At 42.2% G+C, this 24,928-nt stretch overlaps 1 protein-coding gene across 1 annotated transcript; it reads right to left on the minus strand.

Moving 5' to 3' along the window:
• Nucleotides 1-299: 299 nt before the first annotated feature.
• On the minus strand, nucleotides 300-23,768 carry LOC135698868 (uncharacterized). The gene is made up of 2 exons (XM_065219013.1): nucleotides 20,790-23,768; nucleotides 300-386 (listed from the first exon to the last, which is right to left on the minus strand). The coding sequence occupies exons 1-2, from the start codon at nucleotides 23,766-23,768 to the stop codon at nucleotides 300-302; spliced, it is 3,066 nt and encodes a 1,021-aa protein (XP_065075085.1).
• Between the last annotated feature and the right edge of the window lie 1,160 nt (nucleotides 23,769-24,928).

Genomic DNA, 24,928 nt, shown 5'->3' on the forward strand with positions numbered 1-24,928 from the left:
TTGAGAAACCAGTCTGTTTTGCGTCATCGACTCTAACACCTGCACAGGTAAATTATGCCCAGGTACATAAAGAGGCATTAGCTGTCCTTTTTGGAATCACAAAGTTCCATAAGTACCTGTATGGTGCCAAATTCACCTTGATTACGGACAATAGTGGGATTAAAGAAATCTTTAATCCATCCAAGGGTACTTCAACCATCGCAGCAGCTAGACTGCAACGGTGGGCCCTAATTGTGGCTGGTTACAATTATGTGATCGAGCATCGTCCAGGTAAACTGATGAATCACGCTGATGCACTCTCACGTCTCCCCTTGCCGGAGGAAACCGGAATAGAACACGTCGGTCTCGGAATTAAAGGTCTTTCCGGTGCTCCTAGTGTTGTAAACCTGGAAATAATACGGAAAAATCAGAAAAGTGATCCTATTCTGTCGAAACTATTTGAAATCGTCAAGTCTGGTTGGAAATCACGTGTTGATCCAAGTTTAAAACCGTATTTGAATTTGAGTTCACACTTGGGAATCGACGAAAACGTTTTGTATTTCGACGACAGGGTTGTTGTCCCAGATAACCTTAAGTCGACTGTCATTAATCAACTGCATTCCAACCACGATGGGGTTGTCCGTATGAAAATGCTAGGTCGTATGTATGTGTGGTGGAAGAATTTCGATGCTGATTTGAATAATTTAATCAAAAGTTGTGAAGTTTGTCAGCAGCGTCAGGCAGTTCCACGTGAAAATGTCAAATCTACATGGCAAACGTGTGATCGTCCGTTCCAACGGATCCACATGGACCTTTTCTATTTTGAAGGCCATACTGCTTTGATAATCGTAGATGCTTTTTCTAAATTTATTGACGTTCGCGTTATTAAATCAAGTAACAGTAATCAACTGATTGAACAAGTTGAATCCTTTTTTGCCTGTTTTGGAATTGCTGAGGAGGTCGTTACGGATAATGGCCCTCCGTTCAATTCGGAATATTATGTCGCATTTTTGGAAGCGAATGGTGTTAAAGTTTTAAAATCACCACCCTACCACCCCCAATCGAACGGGTTGGCCGAGAGGGGAGTGAGAAGTGTCAAAGATGTTCTCAAGAAGTATTTACTTGATGAAAAATGCAAACAGTTGTCTCTTGAACGGAAGATTAACCGGTTTCTGATTAATTACCGGAACACACCGTCGACAACAACAAATCGAACACCTGCATCAATGCTTTTCACGTACACACCCCGAACGTTGAGCAATATTGTCAACCCACGGAAGGTTGAAATTGAGAGCACTCATACTAAACCTGCTGCCAAACCGAAAGAGCCAATGTCACAAGAATTCGCAGAACCGTCGAAATCCACGGTAAGGTATAACGTCGGCGATAAGGTACTTTATCGGAATCACTTTAAAGAACTCGTTCGATGGATACCTGCAATTATTCTGCAAAAGATTAGTCCATTGACTTACCTGATTAGTATTGAAGGAAACGTGCGAATGGTTCATATGAATCAAATTCGTTTTTCAAATCTGTCAGATGAATTCCATCCTTCAATTCCTGTCATTCAATCCAGTCCGGTCGACAAAGATAGCGGAGACAACAATCCAGTCGATCAACCTGTGACACCATCTGCCAGTGGTAGTAAAGACCAGCCGCAAGCCGTTCAGAAATCACCATCAGCAACAAAACCCAAGAAGAAAAAATCAAGCAAGCGTCGACGTAGTGAGTCGGCATCGCCAAAAGTGCGTCGATCTAATCGACTCAAGGGTCAGCCAAGACTCAAATACTATCAATGATTGGTTGTTGTCTATATTATGCTCAAGCAGAGATCAATTCACCTATAAGTATTTGTAATCTTACTCAAACTAAAAAGTATTGTAATCATAGTAAAAAAAAAATCAGTAGTGTGAAAGCTGTTTAAGGCGGGAGAGATGTTGTATCCCTAGATTTATAGCTGGCTTGAAAGCCATGACATGCATTATATTTTCATGAGTAGCCATAATGAAGAGACTAATTATAGCAATAAGGATGTAGAAAGTACGAGATGTGTTCTCGACCTCTTTTGGCTACCGACCACCGAAGTGAACAGTTGTATAAACTTCCAAGTGTACCAGTCTTAGAACATTTAAATAAAGTTAATTTAATTAGTGTATTCTCCAAAAGCGTGCCATCATTGCCTCAAGTCACTACACCGGGTACCCCGGGAAAGTTGCTTGAATATGAATTGAATTAAAACCCATTAAATCACATTAAAATACGATGATAAGGTGATTGGTAGCCTCACCAAACAGACTACACCCGGATATATTCCGAGTACCCCCAGGCAGTGGCGTAGCGTCACTGGATGACACGGGGGTGGGGGGCTTGGTCACTGATAATGACAATAAAATAAATAAACTTGAATAAGTAAGAAGGGTCTGATCACACCATAGGTGGATAAATTCGAGTTTTTCACCCTAGAAATGCTTACAAAATCGTGGATTAAAAATCCATTTTTGACTAAATCGAAAATGTGGATACGTATTTCTAAGCAGAATTTAATTCTGAACAAGAAAACCTAGGCGATATCCAAATTTGATGATAACTGGTTAGAGTTCCACGCTAGTTTGAAAAACCCCGTTTCGAGATAAACGCGCTTAAAGATAAAATTGCTCTCTTAGCGCGCCGGTACATGTTGTAGGAAATCGCTTCGTAAAGCGGCAATGAATATTCTGGCGGACTTGGAGTCTTTTCTAAATTAAAGTATACATCCCAAGGAACATTTTATACTAAAAAAAATGCATTTTTTTGAAAAATCAAAGTGTACTCCCCCCTTAAGCAACAGTATTGTGGGAAACACTGTATTCTGCAGTGTGACATAGTAGCCATGATTTTTGTCCTCTACTCTACGCGCCATAAACACCAATGTTGCCTGCTGAACAGTTGATTGAGCATAATCATAAATAACTTTTGTTCCTTATATTTGATCGAAAATTGGTCTTGAACAAAGATGTAGCTGAGAAAAATTTTAACAAGCTCTGCTATCATTTTCTAAAGTATAGTGAATTGGTGAATTTTGAGATCGATATGAACCGAAATTATGGTTTCTCCATAGTAATTCCCATATAAACTTCAAATGGATTGTGAATTCAAATTTTGAGAGGCTAATCAGGGCCCAATTTGGAACCTTTTGAAAATTTCAAATTTCGCCTCAGTCTAATGAGCATGAGCATGAATGACCGTCCACGGTTGCTCCTCTGTTATTTCCAGATCAGCTGTAATTACACAGAGCACCAATAGACGACGCTTGGGACTAGCAATCATCCTCAATGTGTAAAAACTGGTTATCTCAAACTGAGCAATACCAGCGCCGGCCGCGCCCGAACGCAGGTCCAGAAAGGAATGGGGAGGAATGTGTTGACGTGACACTCGCTTTCATGGTAGCCGAGAACACCTCTGCACTTCCACGAGGAATCACTTGGAGGTTGGGTAAGAGGGCCCAATTCTAGTCGAAATTCTAGTACTACACTATGTTTGTTTTGATTCGCTATGAAAGTTTGACAGATAAAATGAGGGGTTCGCTGATTTTCTTATGTCTCGAGGGGTGCATCTTCCTTCTGGTCTTAGAGTTACCTCTACCTACCACTTCAATACGGTTGGTTGCTGGGTACTTTACCAAAGAGCTTTGGGGGTTATGTGACTGGCAGCAAGGCGAGCGAACGTCCAATGAAAATTAACTCATGAACAACAATAATTTATGGTGGCCCTGAAAAGAACCGTTTTGATGGTTAAGATGGTTAAGTAATGCTGAGCTATAAGCATAGAGGTAATCTAAGACCAGAAGGTCCCGAAGAAACGAGCTCAACTTTTTGGCTCAGCTCTAGTACTATCTTCGGTCTCATAACATGAACCCCTCATTTTATCTGTCAAACTTTCACAGCGAATCAAAACAAGCATAGTGTAGTACTGGAATTTACACTAGAATGGGGTACGTTCATCGATTTGCTTGGGACCAATAGGCTAGTCAAGCAGTGTACTTGGCACAGATGGCCCACAGCGGTTCACGACGAGCAACTGAATCCTATCAGTAGCGGTGCGACTTCTTTCTCCGTGTACTGGGGAAAAAATTTACAACGCCTGATGATGACCGGACAGCACCAGTCACGCGGTGATTGAGCACCGTTCGACGAGACTAGATGGAATTCGATTTTGATATCTGTGTTAGGGAAAGCGCTTTTTGCAGACAATCGGTGATTATTTGCATCACCATTGCATCAGTTGTACATTTGTATAACTTTCAATAGTGACCTATTGATTATGAATAATGCGTTAGCAGTTTTGCAGAAAAATTTCAAATCAAATGGCTTGTTTAGAATAAAAATTCATCCGCTATTGACAGAGTTATTAATAATCAAAACATGATCACTTTTCGTAACGCGGTTGATTTTGATTCTTTTGATTGAACCCTCAAAATGTTGCCGAAAGATGTAATCGTGTGTCAAAAACCTATACAATTTATTCACAATTTTATATTTTCCCAGCAAAATAGAGACTGAAATCTAAAGATTAACCTTTAAACATTATAAAGAGAGAGAGAAGGATTAGTAATTTCCATTTAATTCCATTAACTTATTTGCTTATCCTGACAGATACGCGTATTCCGTCTACAATGTGAATACTTATTCAGTGTCTTATACTCGGCTAGTAGTCGAGTATTAGTTCAAGACACTGAAGATGTCAGCACATTGTAGACGAAATACGCGTATCTGTAAGGATAAGCAAATAACCCAACTAACTTTTTCAGCTTTGTAAGCCAACTTTTCCGGCATTGCGCTGTATAGTAGGTGAAAAAAGCTGCAGATACAGCTACAAGCAGAAGCTAGCAAAATTGTTGTGGACAATCACAATCATTATTCAATTTGCCAGTCGCAAAGAATAACAGCAGCTAATAATCGCCTATGTCACTACTATGCGAATATTAGTCAACTTTCAGCTTGTAGCTGCACAACAAAGCTAATAAAGTGAATATATTACTCATTTACTCATTACTTACCGTATGCGTGATAATGTTTGCACCATCGTACAAATAAGGTTCCCGTTTCACTTGTGCATACAATGCCTTGGTTTTCTTTGCATGCACGTAACCTATTGCTCATACCGTAGTAGGCTGTGTATAAAAGAAAATGATTTACTCAGTTTGACAGTTGCACCATGACGAAGAGGCAGCGTATTCGTGATTTGTCCCACGCGCAAATGTCCAAAAAGACATTTCAATCGCCGTGGGAGTATTCCGGTGGACCGTCAAAAGGGGTTTAGACCAAGAAAATAAAGGACAACTATCCGCGAAGGTGGTCGTCAGAGGTTAGCTCGGGTTCCGAGGGTTATCGCTGCTATCAAAAGGAAGATTCGGGTGAATCCAATGCGTTCAATAAGGAAAATGGCAAAGGAACACGGGATCAGTGACTTTACGGCACGGAAGATCGTAAAGGAAGATTGCGGGGCGAAGTCGAGGGCACGGAAAAAAACCTACATGATTATTAACCGCATCCGGGAGCTACGAGTCGAACGATGCAAGAGAATCTTGAACTTCCGGTAACCCTCACACTACGAAAAAGTCATGTACATTTCCGTGCCCTGAGACCGGACACATGCAAGCGGCCCAAATGACATAAGAATCAGTTGAAAGAAACGAGAAAATCAATTCAATCAAGCGTACTTTTCGTCGAGTTGCGTATGCTTCGGTTTAGGAACACTTAATTTTACATGACATGTTTGTTTACGTTCCATAATTTACGTCAAAGATGGATTACGTCTCGTGTAAAAATAGTTATTTCTTTGTGTGCTGTTCACCAACGAGAGCATGTTTACGGTCGATTCCGTATCAAATTCCAGAACCGGCCGGTATATTAGTTCTCTTCCGGTAAAAGACGTGGCCGACGAGCACAAGAACGTGTATCTGACCAAGCATCCTGCTAGCTAGGTAGTTATGGTGTTGGGATTGGTGGCTTCCGATGGCAAAAAAAATTAACCCGGTGTTCATTCCAGAAGGCGACAAGGTCAACACGGAGGTCTACATCGGAATTTTAAGTAAGTATTTTCTTCCGTGGATCAAAGAACAGTACGGTCCAAAGCCAAATGTTGTATTTCAGCAAGATGGGGCTCCGTGCCACACCTCGAACCGCACTCAGAAGTGGTTGCAGGAACATCTTCCGTTCTGGGCGAAGGATAAATGGCCGCCATCCAGCCCCGATCTTAATCCACTGGATTACTCAATATGGCACGTCATGAAGGCCAAGGCCTGTTCTAACCGCCACCTGAGTACAGCAAGCCTCAGACAAACATTGACCCGTACGTGGAGAGAAATGGATCCAGACTACATTATTAGAACCTGCCGTGCATTCCAGAAGCGTGTGGAGGCCGTAATTGCAGCAAGTGTAAACTCGATCGATGATTAACATAGTTTAAGACTCTGAGAAACATCCACCCTTTGAATAAATAAAAAAAAAACTCGAAAACGAAATTTTTGGGATTTTTTTTAATTTTTACATTGCTCAATGGTGCAAACATTATCACGCATACGGTAGAAGCCATCAATTCTACACAACCAACGACTCTTGCTGGACAACATAAAATTCAACAAGTAAACAACCTATACTCAAAAAATAAACTGTGTTAGTGCTACTTTGGAAGCATTTTTACAGTCAACTAGGTTTATTTTTGGACGTGTGCAGTGTTACAGCGTTTGCTCTACTCCTTTACAAAGCTGAAGTAACTAGTCGAGAAAAGTCATTCATGTGCACTATTATAAAGCCACTACTCAGCGATATTGTTGTAGAAAGTCATGTAGATTAGTTGAAGTCAGTTCAGAGTGTTGGCGTAGCGAAGTTGGTAGTGTCAAGGTTTGCCAATGCGGTCGTCTCGAGTTTGATTCCATGTTCCAAGGGAAATAATTTGTTGGTGTACTTTATAACTAATTTCGATTAATTTGATTCTCACAGCAAAATAAATAAATAGGGGAAATGTCTCTAATGTTGGCCTATGGATCTAAGATTGGGCCCATCACTAAAAATCTGCTATTTATCAATTTTATCTAGATGAACGCGTTATTGGGACGGTACTAATGGATATTTTTGGTTGCTATTGAAAATTTAGTCGATTGCTGAATTTATGTATGGGCCCAAATTAGGGAAACTTAGGCCGACATTACCTGCATTTCCCCTACCTCCAACAAATGAAGCGTAAACAATATTTAACCCGGCCGGCTTCAAGAGAAAGCTGTGTAGTGATTATTGGCTAACCGAGAAAAGGTGTAAAAGCGCCTTTCAAGTTCGCACACAACTTAAACAGCAGGATAACAGGAAATTCACAGGTAAATGGAAATGCAATAAGAGCTTATTCCAACCGTCCCAACAGCTGACTAAGATCGCCAGATTTTTTTCTAAAAAGGTTGGGTAAAGGTTGTCTCATATCGTATAACGTTTGAATACAGCTTGAGGCTGTATACATGTAATGAGTAAAGCGTTTACGTTGTGAAAATTGTTAGTTGAGAAGGTAGTGGAATTAAATGAAAATTACTAATCCTTCTAAAAATTGTTTTAAAATCCTTTTTTTTATAACTAAAATGTCTTAGTCCCTTCATGACTGGCTCCCACACCCTACCCTTTTTATGGCATCTGATAAATTGTACGGATTATAGGAAGACGGTCCAAGAAATCTTGATAACGTCGAGACTTAGTCCATTAAATCCGTGTCCGCCAATCTCCCTTAACCAAAATAGCCAACATTCAAAATAACAAACATCAATACATATTCTTCACTGAACGACCTTACCGCAGACGTTCGCAAAACATCAACTACTTCCTTGATTGCGCATAAATTTAACACGATGAATACGCCACCACGCATAAATCCCATAAAGGTAAAAGGTTGCACATCTCATCTACCTGTCCGGAACGGTTCACCGAAATCACCAAACTCAACCATTAGCTTTGGCCAAAAGCTTTCGATACTAACCCCCCACGAAGATTCCCCGATTCGACTTCAGCTATTTGCCTTTAATTAATGTGATTCAATAAGAGCTGAATATTGATGTTACATTGTTTTCATTCAATTATAGTGCCTGCGCTAGCGGTGGCTTCTTCGGGTATCGACCATTCTTTGTTTTCCCGATGAGATTCGATTTCGTGGGCAAGCGGTAGCTAGAGGAAAATAACAAATCTATGTTAGTCTACCACCTTCCTTCCATTTTTGGAGACGATCTGCTGGAGGAAACCGGTGTGCGATGAGTCAGGGAGAACGCTCATCTTACCCGCCCTACTCGCCCGGTGATGGAGCTGTTATTTTCAATGTTGATCAGAAGAAAGCAAAAAAAAAAGAAAGGAAAATTAAAGCTTCGTTCGACGGACGTCCGACCAGGATGACGATGAGTGCTGAGCGAAAGGGATAAGTCGGTATAGCATGGCAGAAGAAACAATGGACGGAATGGACTCCAGCCCGGAACTAATTCGATTAGTGTAATTTTATCTTCCCCAAAGCAACCCACGGAGCGATTGTTGTCTCATCTAACATGTGCACACAGACAAGCAGACGTATGACGTACATTCTTGTTCATTCACGGTTTGCTCACCGCAGCGCTGGTGTCAGATAATGTTGACGTTTCCGCATGCAACGTTGCGATGTGACTATGATTGGAACGAAAATTATTTGTCTGTGATGTGTACCGGTATGTATGTGGAAATGGCGTGCACTTAGAAAGATACAGCTCGTTCATGGAATGATTTTTACACCGGCAAAGAAAGAAACCCGCCTGTAAATGAATAAGAGTCCACAGCAAAACAGCAAAATAGGATGGCTATTAATCTGCAAGGGGCCATTCATCGCGTACTTCACGCTCTAAGGGGGGAGGGGGGAGGGTTTTAGAATTATGCGACAAACATTGTATAAGGTATGGAAAAAACGAAATAGTCGAAAGGAAGAAGAGGGCAGGGTTAATTTTTCTTCAATTTCGCATGACGTACTAAATGGATTGCTCCCAAGAGTAGCGTTATAAGACGAAAGTAGAAGAATTTACTTATCCTGGCAGAGCAAATTATGTACGCACTGTGGCGGCATCCAGATTGAGGATATTTTGCAAAGCGATGACCGGGATGCTCCTTATGGTAAACAACTGTCTGATTATTTTTTCAAGCATGAATTGTTTGTATGTGGTTACTGGAAGAAGTAGGGATTATATGCTGATCATATAGTAAAAGCGTCGCACTGCGAACATATTCTACACCGTGAAAATTAGACGTTATTGAGAGCAGTGCTGCAAAATCTCGACAGTACACGGTGATATTGACAATTCTGCTTTGGTCACTCATTGGAGCTAACAGTCATAGTCAAGGCAAACCATATCAATTGTCAATGGCAATGCTGTCAGTGACGAACATGTGCAGATTTATTTATTAGCCAAATTTGTAACGAAATTAAATGACTTGAGCAAAACAATTACATGGATCCATTTTAGTGAACAAGTATCTACGTCCTGAGCTACTTGGATAACAATAATGTGACACAGAATGTACTAAATTACACTTTTTGTTACCAGGTGAATCTTTGTCATTGACGAAAAAATGAATGAGATTTTGACGAAGGTTTTTTTGAGGATCAAGTCTGTCAGTGACTATGTGACGAACAGTTTAGTCAATATCGCGCGAAAGTCTGTCAGTGACAATGACAAATCTCAGCACTGACTGAGAGCCATAAAAGCTCAGAAACTTGCTAAGCGATATGAGAATTCCCATAATTTCAGTTTGGGTCTTACTAATCCTATTGAGAATAAGTTTTTTTTTCTTATCTGTAGAGCCTTTTTACAACTGCGTCCATTACTTAGGAATATTGTTGTCTGATCCATTTTATTTTAGTGTTAAAGGGCGAACACGAAATTATTGCGACACATTCAACAGGGCATAACTTTTTTACCATTGGGTAGAAATCAACCAAATTTTGCACACTTTCTCATTGATGTGTATTGTGTACATGCTGTCAAACTCGAAGTCGTGTTTTTCGATTCAACGAAAATGGAGGTGAACCAACGCGAGTTGAGAGAACAAATTCTTTCCAAACACCTGGAATTTCTTGACCTGTCGCACCGGCACTTGGGAAAAATGTTGAACATTCACCATTCAACCGTCTCCAGAGTGTTGAAGCGGTTCCAGGAGCGGTTGACGTTGGACCACGGCAAAGGAGCTGGAAGAAAACCGGGACCGGAGAACAAAAAGACGGAGGGAAAGGTGAAGCGGATGATTAAAGCAAATCCCAACGTCTCAAGCCGTGATGTGGCTAAAAAGATCGGCATGTCGCAGAGCTACGTCCAGAATGCAAAGAAGAGAGCTGGACTACATACATACAAGGTACAGAACTTCCCAAACCGCGATGAGCGGCAACAATCGACGGCTAAAACTCGGGCACGGAAGCTCTACGGGAAGATGCTGACAAAATATGGCTGCTGTGTGATGGACGACGAAACGTATATAAAAGCCGATTTTAAGCAAATTCCGGGGTTGGAGTTTTTCCCCGGCAAGAGCAAGTTCGATGTGGACGACAAATTTAAGAAGAAGAAAATGTCGAAGTTCGCCTCCAAATATCTCATTTGGCAGGCCATCTGCTCTTGCGGACTGAGGAGTGAGCCTTTCGTGACAAAGGGCACAGTAAATGGCGAGATCTACAAATCTGAGTGCCTCGAGAAGCGCCATTTGCCGTTCTTGCAGCAGCACGACAAAGCTCCGCTATTTTGGCCAGATTTGGCATCATGCCACTATTCTAAAAGTGTCCTGGAGTGGTATGAGGCCAATTCTGTCCATTTTGTTCCAAAGGACATGAATCCGCCAAACTGTCCGGAGCTGCGCCCGGTAGAGCAGTACTGGGCAATAATGAAGCGGGAACTTGGGAAGAGCAAGAAGACAGTCAAAGACGAGAAGGACATGTTAAGAAAATGAAAAAAAAAAACTGAGAAACTGGTACCGGATGACACTGTAAAGACTTTGATGGAGGGCATCAAGCGAAAATGCGTTCAATTTTACACTCAAGGCTCCATCGATTAACTTTTCTTTTGATTTTTGAAGTAAATATATGTATAAAACTACCCTAACATTTTGGTTTGATTCTAAACATTATAAGAAAATTGGCATGACATTTTCGGTGTCGCAATAATTTCGTGTTCGCCCTTTAGTCACATATCCTCTCACAATTAAGGTGTGATAGACATTTGTTGACATTGCACGCTGTCCCAATCAGGCACAACTCGTCTTATAACGTCTAATACCATTTTTGAACAGTGCTCCACAGCTGCAGAGTGTATGTTCAGCAGTTTCGTTTTCAAATTGACAAAACCGAAATTCGCTAGACGGATTTTTTCCTATTTTATATAAGTGATATCTGCTAGGGCAGTGACCAGACCAGTTATTACCCGAAGAACTCTTTTACTAAGATTAAGCAAAATCCGAGCTGATAATCAGGTTGCTTGGGATTATCTGAATATTTTCTTTCGACAAAATATTTTTTTTATTATTCCTGGGTGACTGATTTGGACGAAGTAAGATCTATAACTAAAAAGTTTCAATATATGAAAGCTTCAGGTTATGATGGAATTTTCTTTGTCCTCATCAAAAAACTACAGGGGACAGCCCTATGGGGTTGTACGCAATGGTGACGTAGGACTACGTGGACTTATATAATAAATCTTATTTGTTAACTGCAGCAGGAGCATGTGTTTTGTGTAGGAATAGGAATTTGAGCGGGATTCTCTCTGTTTATACTTTTTAGTATGACGTGCTCGACAGAGATGACCCACAGCGGCTCACGAAGAGCGACTGATTCCGATCAATAGCGGTGCGACTTCTTCCTCCTTCTATGGATGCTCAAGTGGGCTGCAGCTCGCTGCTTGCAGGCAGCCTTTCGTTGTGTACTGGAGAGAACAATGTTCAACGTCACGTGACGAAAGCACTGCTACTGATGCCGACGACCGGACACCACCACACATGGTGATTGGAACTGAATCCGATCAACGGTTGAGGGGAGCTTTGATAGCTAGCTGCTTGTGGGGAGCCTTTCATTGTGTACTGGATTTTTTGTCTTTATTAGAGATTTTTTGCCGTCGGCTAGTTCATCTCTATGCGTTGTGTACTGGAGAACACCCCCACTCACCACGCGGTGGTTGAATAAACACCGTTTGGTGAGACCGGATGGAATTCAACTTTGACATCTGTTTAAGGGAAATCGCTTTTCGAAAGCAATCGGTGATAATTTGAACTATCATAGCAACAGTTGCACATTCGTGCAATTTTCAGTAGTGACATTTTGAAAAATGATAAAGTCTTAAAATTAAAAGATGCGTAGAAATATATCTGATCGATTGGTGATAAAATTATTGAAATTGATCCAGGGGCAGCTGAGTTATTAACGTTCAAAATCTTTCATAATTTTGTTACATGTTCCATTTTTGGTTTTTACAAAGTGTACCCCTATATAGAAATCACATCAAAACTCCCTGTCTTGCCATTCTTGGTAAAATTAATCAACAGATGTTTCCCTTTGGCATACCTTCCTGATAAATGGAAAATGCAAAATTTGTTCCAATTTTAAAGCCGGCTAAAATCTCTACTGAAGCTTCTAGCTACCGTCCAAAAATTTTGCTTTCTTCAATAAGTAAACTTTTTGAAAAGATAATTTTGAATAGAATGATGCTCCACATCAATACGAACTCGATTTTTGGCAGATGAGCAGTTAGGATTCGCCATGGGCATCCAACTGCTCATCAAGTCTTTAGAGTTACCAATTTCATCCGTTCAAACAAATTTGAAGACTACTCAACTGGAGTTGCTCTTCTAGACATAGGAAAGTATCAAAGGGCATATGTTTGTCACTGACAGCATTGTCACTGACAATTGATTGGGTTTGCCTTGACGATGACTGTTAACTCAAATGAGTGACCAATGCAGAATTTTGAATTTCGCCGTGTATTGTCGAGATTTTGCAGCACTGGCGAGGAGTGACTATGTATTGATGACCCCCCGAACATATTGTTGATAATATTGACATGTACATATTGATGGAAATATTGACGAAACTTTATATGGGGCGCACTATATGTTCTCTGCTACCAATGTTGCATTTATAATTGAAATATGATTTGTTTTAACCGGAGTAGCATTTGAAAAAGGTGTATTCAAAAAATGGATTACATTTTTTTTTCTTTAAACTCATTAAATTTATAGTGAAAAACATGGAACAGTGATTATCTCAAACCACTCCTTCCTCGGTTTTTAAATTTGGTTTTTGAAAGGAAAGCTAAACGAATGCCTCAAAATTAGGTGAAGAGTTGCTTCGAAAACAATCTTTAATTTTATAAAATCAAATTGATTTTCAAAGCATAACGAAATTTCTTATTTCTTAGCCAAAAAAAATATTCATTTGAATTCTATTTTTGATAAATTTGCTCATTCTAAGTTCAGCCGTTCTCAAGTTGATGCAAATTAAAAATATAATTATTATGAATTTTCAACATTTTAGACCATTTTCAATTATATTTTTTTCCTATGATTGTAAAATCCTGATGAATGTGAGCGTCTTAGTGGAATACCTGTATAAAGAGAGAAAACTTCAAGGGACAGCCCTATGGGGTTGTACGCAATGGTGACGTAGGACTATGTGGTCTTATATAATAAATCTTATTTTTTTTTCTTTGATTTGTTTTCCGTCGATCTTGTTTTCCGTGCTGAGCACCAATGCTACCGACGCCAGGGAGGCAACTCCCACACCTGGACCCTACCTATCGACTTATCAACTCATGAACCGTGGACCAACGGCTTTACTGCCCTTCCAAAGGAAGGCATGATCAGAGATGTTATGCCTCAGAACATCCCGGCGGCGCCGACTGGGATTGAACCCAGGCCTGCTGGGGTGACAGGTAATCACGCTTACCACTACGCCACCGGCGCCGCTAATCAATCTTATTTGTTAACTGCAGCAGGAGCATGTGTTTTGTTTGTGTTGGAATAGGAATTTGACCGGGGTTCTCTCTGTTTATAAACTTTAGTATGACGCACTTGACATAGATGGCCCACAGCGACTCACGAAGAGCTACTAATTCCGATCAATAGCAGTGCGGCTTCTCCCTCTTTCTATGGATGCTCATATGTAGGCTTACCATATCAAAAACTTGAAAAGGAGGACATTTCATTTGAGGTTTGGAGATTAAGGAGGACAATGATTCCTTTTCTTAACATTAAAGGGGCTGTCCATAAACTACGTAGACAGTTAAGGGGGGGGGGGGGGTTGACAATTATCCACGACCCATACAAATTTTAATTTTTTTGTATGGACAATTGTCTACGCAGAGGGGGGGGGGGGTCAATAATCCCAAAACACTGTCTACGTAGTTTATGAACAGGCCCAAAGGAGGACAATGAGTTTTTAGCAAACGTTTTAATAATATGTGCGCTATTACAAAATTCATGATTTGCGAAGGTTCAATTGAGATTGTTCATAACTTGTGGTAGATATCAATTTAATTCATCTTCTCGTTTTACTTCTGAAAATTGATGCATTTTTCTCGCCTTCATAATTCATGTTTGATACTTGGAAATGCTCTCGTCTAGCTGATTTGCATGAAAACTGCAGCTTTACAGCCTTAAAACCATCCCAGCCTTTATCATGTACAAAAATCAGGATACATGTCATCGCGATTGAAACCAACATGGAACATCTAAGCAACCTGTTAAATTTACCAGAGAGTTTTTCGAACATTATAATTTATTGTCAATATGTCAAATTTAAGTAAAAATACAGAAAAAATTTATGAATTTTCACTGACTCTTTGAAAATAATATATAATGTTCGAAAATCCCTCTGTTGTTGATCGTCCGATTTTCGAGAAATTGATTGTCAAAATAGATTCCTGGTTTGTCTGAAATATGCAGGTTTATTTAAAAAATTTCCATCCGTCAAATTTAGATTAAATTCACGAAATGGACAGCAATCTTGACCGCAGCCTAAATGTGGGGAGTTGACAGCTGTAGTATACTCCTAGTCCCACCATCGAATGGCATTTGCTAGATAAGATAAATTTGCGACATAATTAAACAAATAAGCTCTGCAAACACCCTGGGCTTTGGCAAAACCTTGAGGTAGTTTAATTAGGCTACCAGGTCCCAGGGCTGATCTGGATCTTTACCACATTGGAAAGATGCACACTAGTGTTGCCAGATCAGTGTTGATGCTTACCAAAAGTGCATTTGAATCCGCTTATAAAAGTATATTAACAGATTAATCATCACCGTACATTGTTTATTGCTCTGATTAAGCACAGCATTTGATATTTTAGTAGGAATGCTGGATTTAGTCGCAGTGGAAATCAATCCTTTATTGAATTGGATTTATTTCTATGGATATGCACGTTTGGAATGTATCATCACAAAGATTCTGCATTCGGTCTACAGCTTGTGGGCGGGAAGCGTTGTGTTTGTTTTTGTTTTTTTTTTTTTTATTTATAGAGTCAATTCTTAGAAATACGAAGCGAAAGACAAATCAAGCATTAAGCACAAGACCTTCAAGAAAACTAACAACACGAAGCCTGGAAATGGCAATGTTTAATTCAAAACGTCAAGTATTTCAAGAATATCGGGTGAGACCAATCTAATTATTTAATCTTATTTTTGTGTAGTAGGATATTCAATTGAACCGCTCCGGGTTATTATGAAGTCCTCCCCTTGGCTAGTTTTTAACCTGGACGTTGGTGGGCGGGCCTAATATCATGCTTCATAGTGGAGCGTTGGAGACGGTTGGTTTAGGTCCGGCATCGTTGGCTGTTACTCCTTTTTTTAAGAGCTGCGTCGTGGTACGCTTACGTATAGGCACTGACGTTGGGTGCGATACTGGCTGGTTTTTTTTCGCAAATCACTCTTATTTTATTTATTTTTATAAAGATGGGTTTGTACGGGAGTTGTACTATTGAGGTATTTTAGAGGGTGTCCAACGGTGCTCCTTCTACTTGCGTAGTATTACTCAGGGAACAATGTTAAACACCATTTTTAAACATGGTATTGTAACTAATATTATATGTGCTTCATTTTGATTTGGTGTTTGAACTGTGGTTCGGGATTTCCACTGTGACATACCCATACGTATTTTTGTGGTGCGACATAGTGGAAACGTGTGAGCGTAGTTGGAGCATATACCCTATGTAAGTTAAAAATCAGCTAGGAAACTAACTTCCGAGTGAAGAATTTTAGTCACTTGGGACGAACTGATATATAATAAGTATAGGTCAAAGTCAAAAAGAACTTGAAACACGTTAAATTTTGGATAGTATGCACAAGTGCAGGTACTTAATAAAGCATGGGTTATGGTTGATTGGGTGGATTAGAGATTTAAATTATTTATTAAATTAGGCTAATGAGATATCATAATCATCAAACGAAAATTTAGACAGCCTAATGACATTAAGTAGATTGAAAAAGGAGTTAGGAGGCGGGGGTCCGCTTAGGGAGGCAACTAGCCTTTTCATATATTGTCTGTTTATTTTGATGGTTGCTTTAAAATATCAATTTGGTATATATGTGAAAGGATGAATCAGTGGGAGATGGATTTTCGGTTTCTTTACATTTTGCAGCACAAATCTAGTACTAGGTGTCATTTCCTCAAAACACCCCAATTACCAACCTCTTCAATCCCTTCCTTTTCCCATGGCGTTCAAGTGGACCGCATAGACTATTCAGCCATTACCCTTCATTTATCCTCGGCTTTGGATTGACTTGCGCTCCCATTGCCCCACCAAACGCTGCAAAATGAAAATGAAAATGAAATAAGCTCTGCAAACAACGCTTTTTGAAAACAATTTTATTAATATGTTACTGGAACTATGCAAGGATTAAAAAGGAGGACATTTTTGGGCAAAAGGAGGACGTAGAAAAATTATTGAAAAAGGAGGACATGTCCTCCTTTAGGATACCATATGGTAACCCTACTCATATGGGCTGCAGCTCTCAGATTGCAGGCACCCTTTCGTTGTGAACTGGAGAACACCACCACTCACCACGCGGTGATTGAATAAACACCGTTTGGTGAGACCGAATTGAATTCAACTTTGAAATCTGTGTTAAGGAAATCGCTTTTCGCAGAAAATCGGTGATAATTTTAATTATCATAACAACAGTTGCACATTTGTACAATTTTCATTAGTAACATTTTGAAAAATGATGAAGTCCTAATTTTAACAGATTCGCAGAAAAAATTCCTATTGGCGTATTAAGAATTAAAATCCATCATCTCTGGATCAAAATCAAGCCACTTTTATGCCGCGACCGACTTTGGTTTTTGAAATTGCATCGCAAATGTTGCCTTAAAGTACATGGTATGTTACATTTAAACATATCTAGATAGAGCTGGAATTAGGCGCAACAGTTTTTGTAAACAAAAACTTCTCCCGATGATTTTTAGGAATTCAAGGCACACTCACGCAAACCAACATTACCGTCGGGTAGAGGAAGTCTGATTGTTCGATCGTGGAGATCAAATTCGGATACCGGAGGTATTACTACCCGCTATTTCCAATAGCGGTACACCAAACCACGGGAAAGGGTAATTCGCCACTATAGCACACTTCACTATCGCACTATCTTTAATGACCGTTGTGGGGTTTGTTCGTCACGAATCACTCACTGTGATTATCACGCACGAAAAATACGCACTCAATCGATTCCGTGATCGATTTGCCACCTTTAGCCACCACCGAGATCAGTTTCGGATTTTGAAAGATCACTCGAATTTACTGCACTGAGGGGGTTTGCCTTATTTGCTCGGAATAAAGGGAACGACTTGAGATTGCTACCGGTTACTTTGGCTTTATATTTTGTACTGATGGGATTGTGTAACTTTGTTTTCATTGAATGGGTTTTGCATGTACAATAGCTTGTGGGTCGATCGTACAGTGTAGTGTATTATTGTGGTGACGGTTGGTGATTTAAATCTGTTTTCTGTTATTTAAATTTGTGTTAGGCTTAACTACTTTAGTTTGTTTTGGTTTGAATTCAATGTGACTTAATGCTAAATATTTACAAATGTTGGGTGATATTTACAGATATTTACATGTGACCGTATACTTATCATTCCGGCCACCTTGAAACAGCAACACTGTTTCAATCTCTCTCGTGCTACGTTCCTCTCTCATGATTCTCTCGGACATCGGCTGAATTCGGCGAATACGAAGACTGTCGTAGATGGTCAATTCAATTCATCGATTGGGTGACGTCTGAATCGATTCATTCAGCAGATGGTGAGCGGTGATTCGGTTGCATCGACGAGAGTAGAATGGTGCTCTGCAAATAAAGACCCGGTAGAACGCACAAGGAAAAGTAGAAATGTTGGAACGCTAATCACCTGTTAGCTGTTCATATATGCAGTGAGTCAGTTTCGGACTGCTCGGCCGATCTTTGTAGTTTCGGCTTGCAGCTCGACTATTGATGATCTTCGCATTCGGATGGTATTGGTAGAAGGGCCATTTTGGCGACTGGTCGCACGACGTTCTCTGCTTTAGCTGTTTTCATGCTGACGACGCGTACGGTACCATCCTTGCCTGGATGCAGTTTGGTGATTCGACCCAGTGGCCATTGTGCCGGCGGGAGATTTTCGTCTTTGATGACTACGATCCGTCCCAACTGTAGGTTAACCGGTAACTTACAGCCTTTGCTTGCCCGGGTTTGCAACTGGGCGAGATATTCTGGATACCACCTTGCCCAGATTCGCTGAAAATGCTTTTGGGTACGTTCCCAGTGATCTAGGCGGTTATCTGGAATTTCGGCGATGTTGGCTTCCGGGACTGCTTGGAGATTCGAACCAACAAGGAAGTGGCCTGGTGTCAACACTTCGAGGTCGGCGGAATCGCTGGGTATCGGAGTCAATGGCCGTGAGTTTAGACACATTTCTATTTGTGCCAATAGTGTTATCATGTCTTCTTGGGTAAAGGACGTATGGCCGGTTTCTCGTAGTAGGTGATGCTTACATGATTTCACCGCGGCTTCCCACAATCCTCCGAAGTGCGGGGCGCGTGGCGGTATAAACTTCCATTTGATTTCTTGCTCTGCACACCAGTTGCTGATCATTTCACGGTCAGTGTTGTTGGCCTTCAGCATCTCGTAGACGCGGTGCATTGAATTTGCGGCACCCTTGAAAGCCGTTCCATTATCGGAGTGGAGTTCTTGGATACGGCCGCGACGAGCAACAAAACGACGTAGCGCGGATAGAAATGCTGGCGTTGAGAGGTCTGATACCAATTCAATGTGCACGGCTCTGGTGGAAAAGCACACGATGATTGCGATATATGCTTTGGTTGGCGGACGATTTCGGATTGGCGACTTGAGAAACACTGGACCACAATAATCTACGCCACAAATAGAAAATGGGCGCGCTGGCGTTACACGGGAACTTGGCAGGCCAGCTGTGCTTTGTTGGATGAGGGTAGGCTTAATGCGGAAACATTTGACACAAAGGTGATAGGTGTGCCGAGCTAGATCTCTTCCTCCAATTATCCAATATTTTTGGCGTATGGTAGATATCATCAACTGGGGACCAGCGTGGAGGAGAATCTTGTGGTAATGTTCGCAGAGTAAACGAGACAACGGATGTTTAGCTGACAAGATGATAGGATGTTTGCTTGCTTCTGATACACAGGCATGCTCAAGCCGGCCTCCAACACGGAGGAGTCCATCGTCACTCAAGTGAGGCTTCAACCATTTCAACGGAGCACCTCTTACAACGGAAGAGGTTTGAAGTTCAGCTAACTCATCACAGAACGTTTGTTGTTGTGCTAGACGGGCTAATGCACGATCAGCATCTACGAGATTGGTTGTTGAGAGAAGTAGTGTTTGGTTTTCGGTGGACTTATGCACTGCAGCCTTGAGTGATTGGATGTATTTGATACAGTACGCTACAATACGACGGAGTTTGCTGTACGTAGAGTAGCGGGAACATAGTTGATCGACGAATTGGGGTTGTTCGTTATGCAAAGTCACTAATGTAACCTTGCGTGCTTCTTCGGCGACCGATGGGTATTCTTCATCTGGTAGGCTTGCGTGTGGCCAATGACTCGGAGGTTGTGAGAGCCATGATGGTCCGTTCCACCATCGAGATTGGTTACGGAGATCAATAGGCGTCAATCCTCGCGATAATTCATCAGCGGGATTGTCACTTCCGGGAACGTGCTTCCAGGAATATCCTTCTGTGTTTGACTGGATTGTTGATACTCGATTAGCCACGAATGTTTTCCAGCGATTCGGTGTAGAATTGAGCCATTGGAGAACTATGGTAGAATCTGTCCAGAAGAAAACATCAAACGTGGCTCGTATCGATTGTTCTACCTTCTGGAAGAGTCTGGTGGATAGCACAGCAGCGCTGAGCTCAAGTCGAGCGATGGAATGTTTAGTGGCGAGTGGAGCAACCTTTGACTTGGATGTCAAGAGTTGCACGTGGATACGATCATCATTCTCAGAACGAACGTAACAACAGGCGCCGTATGCCAACTCTGACGCATCGGAGAACAAATGAAGCTGAATTCTGGGTGCATCGGCGAAAGAAACGAAACGAGGAATTCGTAGTTCCGAGAGGATGTCCAGCGTGACATGATATCTTTTCCATTCTTCTTGTAGTTTCGGTGGAAGAGGTCTGTCCCACTCGTAGGGTTGATTATCCTCGCCTTTTAGCTTCCAGAGCCGTTGCATAAACATCTTAGCAGTAGCAATAACTGGGCCGACGAGACCTAGTGGATCGAAGATTCTAGCGATGTATGATATTACCTTACGCTTTGTAAGCACCGCTGCAGGAAGTGGCATTTCGACGTTGAATCTCAACATGTCCGTTCTTGTATCCCAAACAAGTCCAAGCGTGGACACTGATTGGTCATCTTGCAAATCGAAGAGGGGTTTGATTGCCAAGTCTTCGAGTGGTATTCCAGTCAAAGCTTCCGGAACGTTGGACGCCCACTTTCTCAATGGGAATCCAGCTGATGCAAGCATATCCGTGATTTGGCGACGTTTTTCGATAGCAGCTTCCAGGTTGTCTGCACCGGAGAGAAGGTCATCAACATAAAAATCTTCGATGACAGGTTGAACGGCTTCCGGATACTTGTCTCCTTCGTCTTTGGCCAACTGTAGCAGGGTTCGAGTTGCCAAGTATGGAGCTGATGCGGTACCGTATGTGACCGTGAGGAGTTCATATGTGTCGAGTGGATCCGACGGATTACGACGAAACAGGATGCGCAACAACTGCTGATCAATGGGATAATGAAGAACTTGTCGATACATCTTTTCCACGTCGGCAACGAAGGCGATAGCATGGAAGCGGAAGCGAATGGTAATGTTGACGAGATGCTGTTGTACAACTGGACCGACGAGAAGCGTATCGTTCAGTGATACTGCGGAAGAGGTCTTGCAGGAGGCGTCGAACACCACACGGACCTTGGTGGTGGTACTACTCTGCTTGAACACCGGGTGGTGTGGTAGGTAACAGTGTGGCAAATCGTCGTCAACAATAGTGAGTTTCCGCATATGGCCAAGGCGTAGATATTCGTCGATAAACTCGTGGTAGGTTTGCTTTAAGGCGGAATCTTTCTCTAGGCGTCGCTCGAGACTGTGGAAACGACGGGTGGAAATTGCTCGAGATTCGCCGAGGGTGACTTGCGGATCTTCGGACCGAGGAAGGCGTACGACGTACCTTCCGGAGTGAGTTCGGGTGGTAGTGTTGGCATAGATTTCTTCACATTGCTTTTCTTCAGTGGAATACGCCAGGCCATGATCGACAGCTTCGAGTTCCCAGAATCTCTGAAGCGTTGTTTCGAGGGATCGATCGACAGTCGATAAGTAGCAGGCGGGTAAAGAAACAGCGGAATTGATGGCAGTTTTTCCAGATACTGTCCATCCAAAAAGGGTGTCGATTAGGAAAGGTAAACCGTCACCGAGTGACAGGCGGTTACCAGTGTGCATCTCATGATAACACTCTCCACCGATGATAATGTCGATCATGCCTGGAACGTTGAAGGTTGGATCGGCCAGTGGAACCTTTGGTATGTTCCACGATGCGGAATTGATGGCAATCGTTGGTAGATTGGCCGTGGGCTTTTTCATGATCAGAAACTCGAGTGTGGTGGAATAGGACGTGGTCCGTGATTTAATCGTTGCTGCGATTTGCCGCTTGATTTGTTTCACAGATTCTCCTATTCCGGCTACTGCGATATCGACCGGGGCTTGACGGGTGGCAAGTGCATTTGCCAGCTTCTTGGTAATGAAGTTTGACATCGCAGCAGAATCGAGAAGAGCTCGAATAGATATTTCTTTACCGTGCTTGTCGACGATGTTGAGCACAACCGTTTCCAAGAGGACCGTGCTTCTGCTTGACTGGACAGAGAGGTTCGTTTTGGGTGGACTCGATGATCCAACGGTCCCCACGTTCGCTGACGTGGTTAGAATTGGTTGCTGCGTTGGTGTATTCGACGAGCCGGTGGTAGTAGCCTTGGGTACAGGATTCGGTAACACTTTTGGAGGTGCAGCTTGGTCGTGCAACAACGTGTGGTGTTTAGCGTGACACGATCTGCATGAGAACTTTGATTTGCACACCTTCGCTTGGTGGTTCGGGCGGAAACAGTTCCAACATAGACTTCGCTGCGATATCAACTCACGACGCTGCATGACAGGTAGGTTAGCAAACGTCTGACATTGAAACAGCTGGTGCTTCTCCGAGCACGCATGACATTGCGCAGCATTCGGCTTGGTTTCGTTTGTAACAGTGTTGACAATGGACTTCATTGTAGAGACCTTCTTCGGGGTGACACCAACCACATTAGTGCTAGCTCCTCGAGAACGATGTTGCAGATCGTTGGATACTGACTTCAACATGCGTACTTGTTGCGTTAAGAATTCAATCAATTCATCATACTTAACTTCGTCTTTCTGTCGCGTCTCTTGCTCCCAGGCGCGTAACGTATATGAATCGAGCTTACTGCATAGGATGAATGTGAGAGGAGTGTCCCAATGCACAATGGGTTCGCCAAGTTTCCCCAAAGCCTTCACATGACGTTGGAAATCATCCACCAAAATGTTCAGCTCCAGAGCTGATTCACGTTTCATCGGCGACAATTCAAACAACCGTCTGAATAGCTCTTTCCGCAAGAACCGCTTGTTATCGTATCTCTTCATCAGCGCTTCCCAAGTTGATGCGTAATTGTCCGCTTGGATATCTACACTCTCAAAGGGTTTTCTGGCATCTCCTTCTAGTGATTGTAGCAAATATTGCAATTTGTTGACCGTCGGAATGTCATCATTGCTATGGATCATGGAGAGGAAATTGTCCCGAAATGAAATCCAGCGCGATTCATCTCCAGAGAACTTCGGCAAATCGATTTTTGGTAGTCGATGGTGGAAACTGGTCGAATTGTGAGGTGGCGCAAATGCAGACGACATTGTTGAGTTCAGGAGAGGTTGGTTCCGTTCCCGTTTGGAGAGAAGAAAGCCCTTCAGCCTGCAGAAGCGATTCTCGAAATCGGTCCGCATCTCCATGTGTTGCTCGAAGTTTTCCGCTGCATCCAACTTCTCTATCTCCGACTGTACATGATGAAACTCCTTATTCGTCCTATCCAACGTGTCAAGGCGGACAGAAACTTCTCCAGAATCCCGCTCGTGGTTGTACTCCGCCACGAACCTTTCCACCACATCTCGAAGTGCCAATATCCGTTTCAGGACCAGCTTATCCTCAGTCAGCTTCTTCTCCTTCTTTGATGCCATCACTTACTACCACCACGAATCACTTGACTGCGCGCACCGAAACGCGAACAACACAAGAAATCGAACGATATATCCTTCCCGTCGCGTTGTGCTGCTCAACCGCGAATTACGACGGAAACACCACGGATTTCGTACGTATATTTCCTTCCCGTCGCGACACGTGGTGCTGCTACACGGACACCGAACGAACGACCGAAAGAGATCACGTAAATTAGTAACGAATAATCGAATAATCCTTCCCGACGCGATTACGAGTCTCCTTTCATACGTTTCGCGGATCCGCTAGAACGCCACCGCACAATCGTAGGAAGCTTGAAATCAATTTGGGTCTATCGATTTTGTAGGTTTTCCACCGTGCCAACAAGTGTGTGCGACACTGTAAAGCACACCTAAGGCTATTTATCAAATTGGCTAATTGAACGAGCCTATGTGCCACTACAGCTGATAAATACAAAACTTCTACGTTGCACCTATCCTATAGATAGAAACGATTCGATCGTTCTTCGCCTTTGAACTTCATGCAAACCTTTGTTCCTCACACAGTACGTACTATCACATTCCGTACTGGGGGCAAAATTTGGCGCCGTTAGCAATTGCAGCAAACTGCCAATCAATAGGGTATGGGTTGAATGGCCTACCTTCTGTGGTCAACGTCCTCTGACCACTTACCACGATGGCGAATTCCAGACTATTCGCTCGTCGATTTGGGCTGGGATGCTTCCTCCGATCCGGTTCGAAGGACCAATGTTCGATCGTGGAGATCAAATTCGGATACCGGAGGTATTACTACCCGCTATTTCCAATAGCGGTACACCAAACCACGGGAAAGGGTAATTCGCCACTATAGCACACTTCACTATCGCACTATCTTTAATGACCGTTGTGGGGTTTGTTCGTCACGAATCACTCACTGTGATTATCACGCACGAAAAATACGCACTCAATCGATTCCGTGATCGATTTGCCACCTTTGGCCACCACCGAGATCAGTTTCGGATTTTGAAAGATCACTCGAATTTACTGCACTGAGGGGGTTTGCCTTATTTGCTCGGAATAAAGGGAACGACTTGAGATTGCTACCGGTTACTTTGGCTTTATATTTTGTACTGATGGGATTGTGTAACTTTGTTTTCATTGAATGGGTTTTGCATGTACAATAG

The sequence above is a fragment of the Ochlerotatus camptorhynchus genome, unplaced genomic scaffold (genome assembly GCF_037179485.1).
Source record: "Ochlerotatus camptorhynchus isolate MF236.1 unplaced genomic scaffold, CSIRO-AGI_Acam_v1.1 ptg000096l, whole genome shotgun sequence".
Classification (NCBI taxonomy): Eukaryota; Metazoa; Arthropoda; class Insecta; order Diptera; family Culicidae; genus Ochlerotatus; species Ochlerotatus camptorhynchus.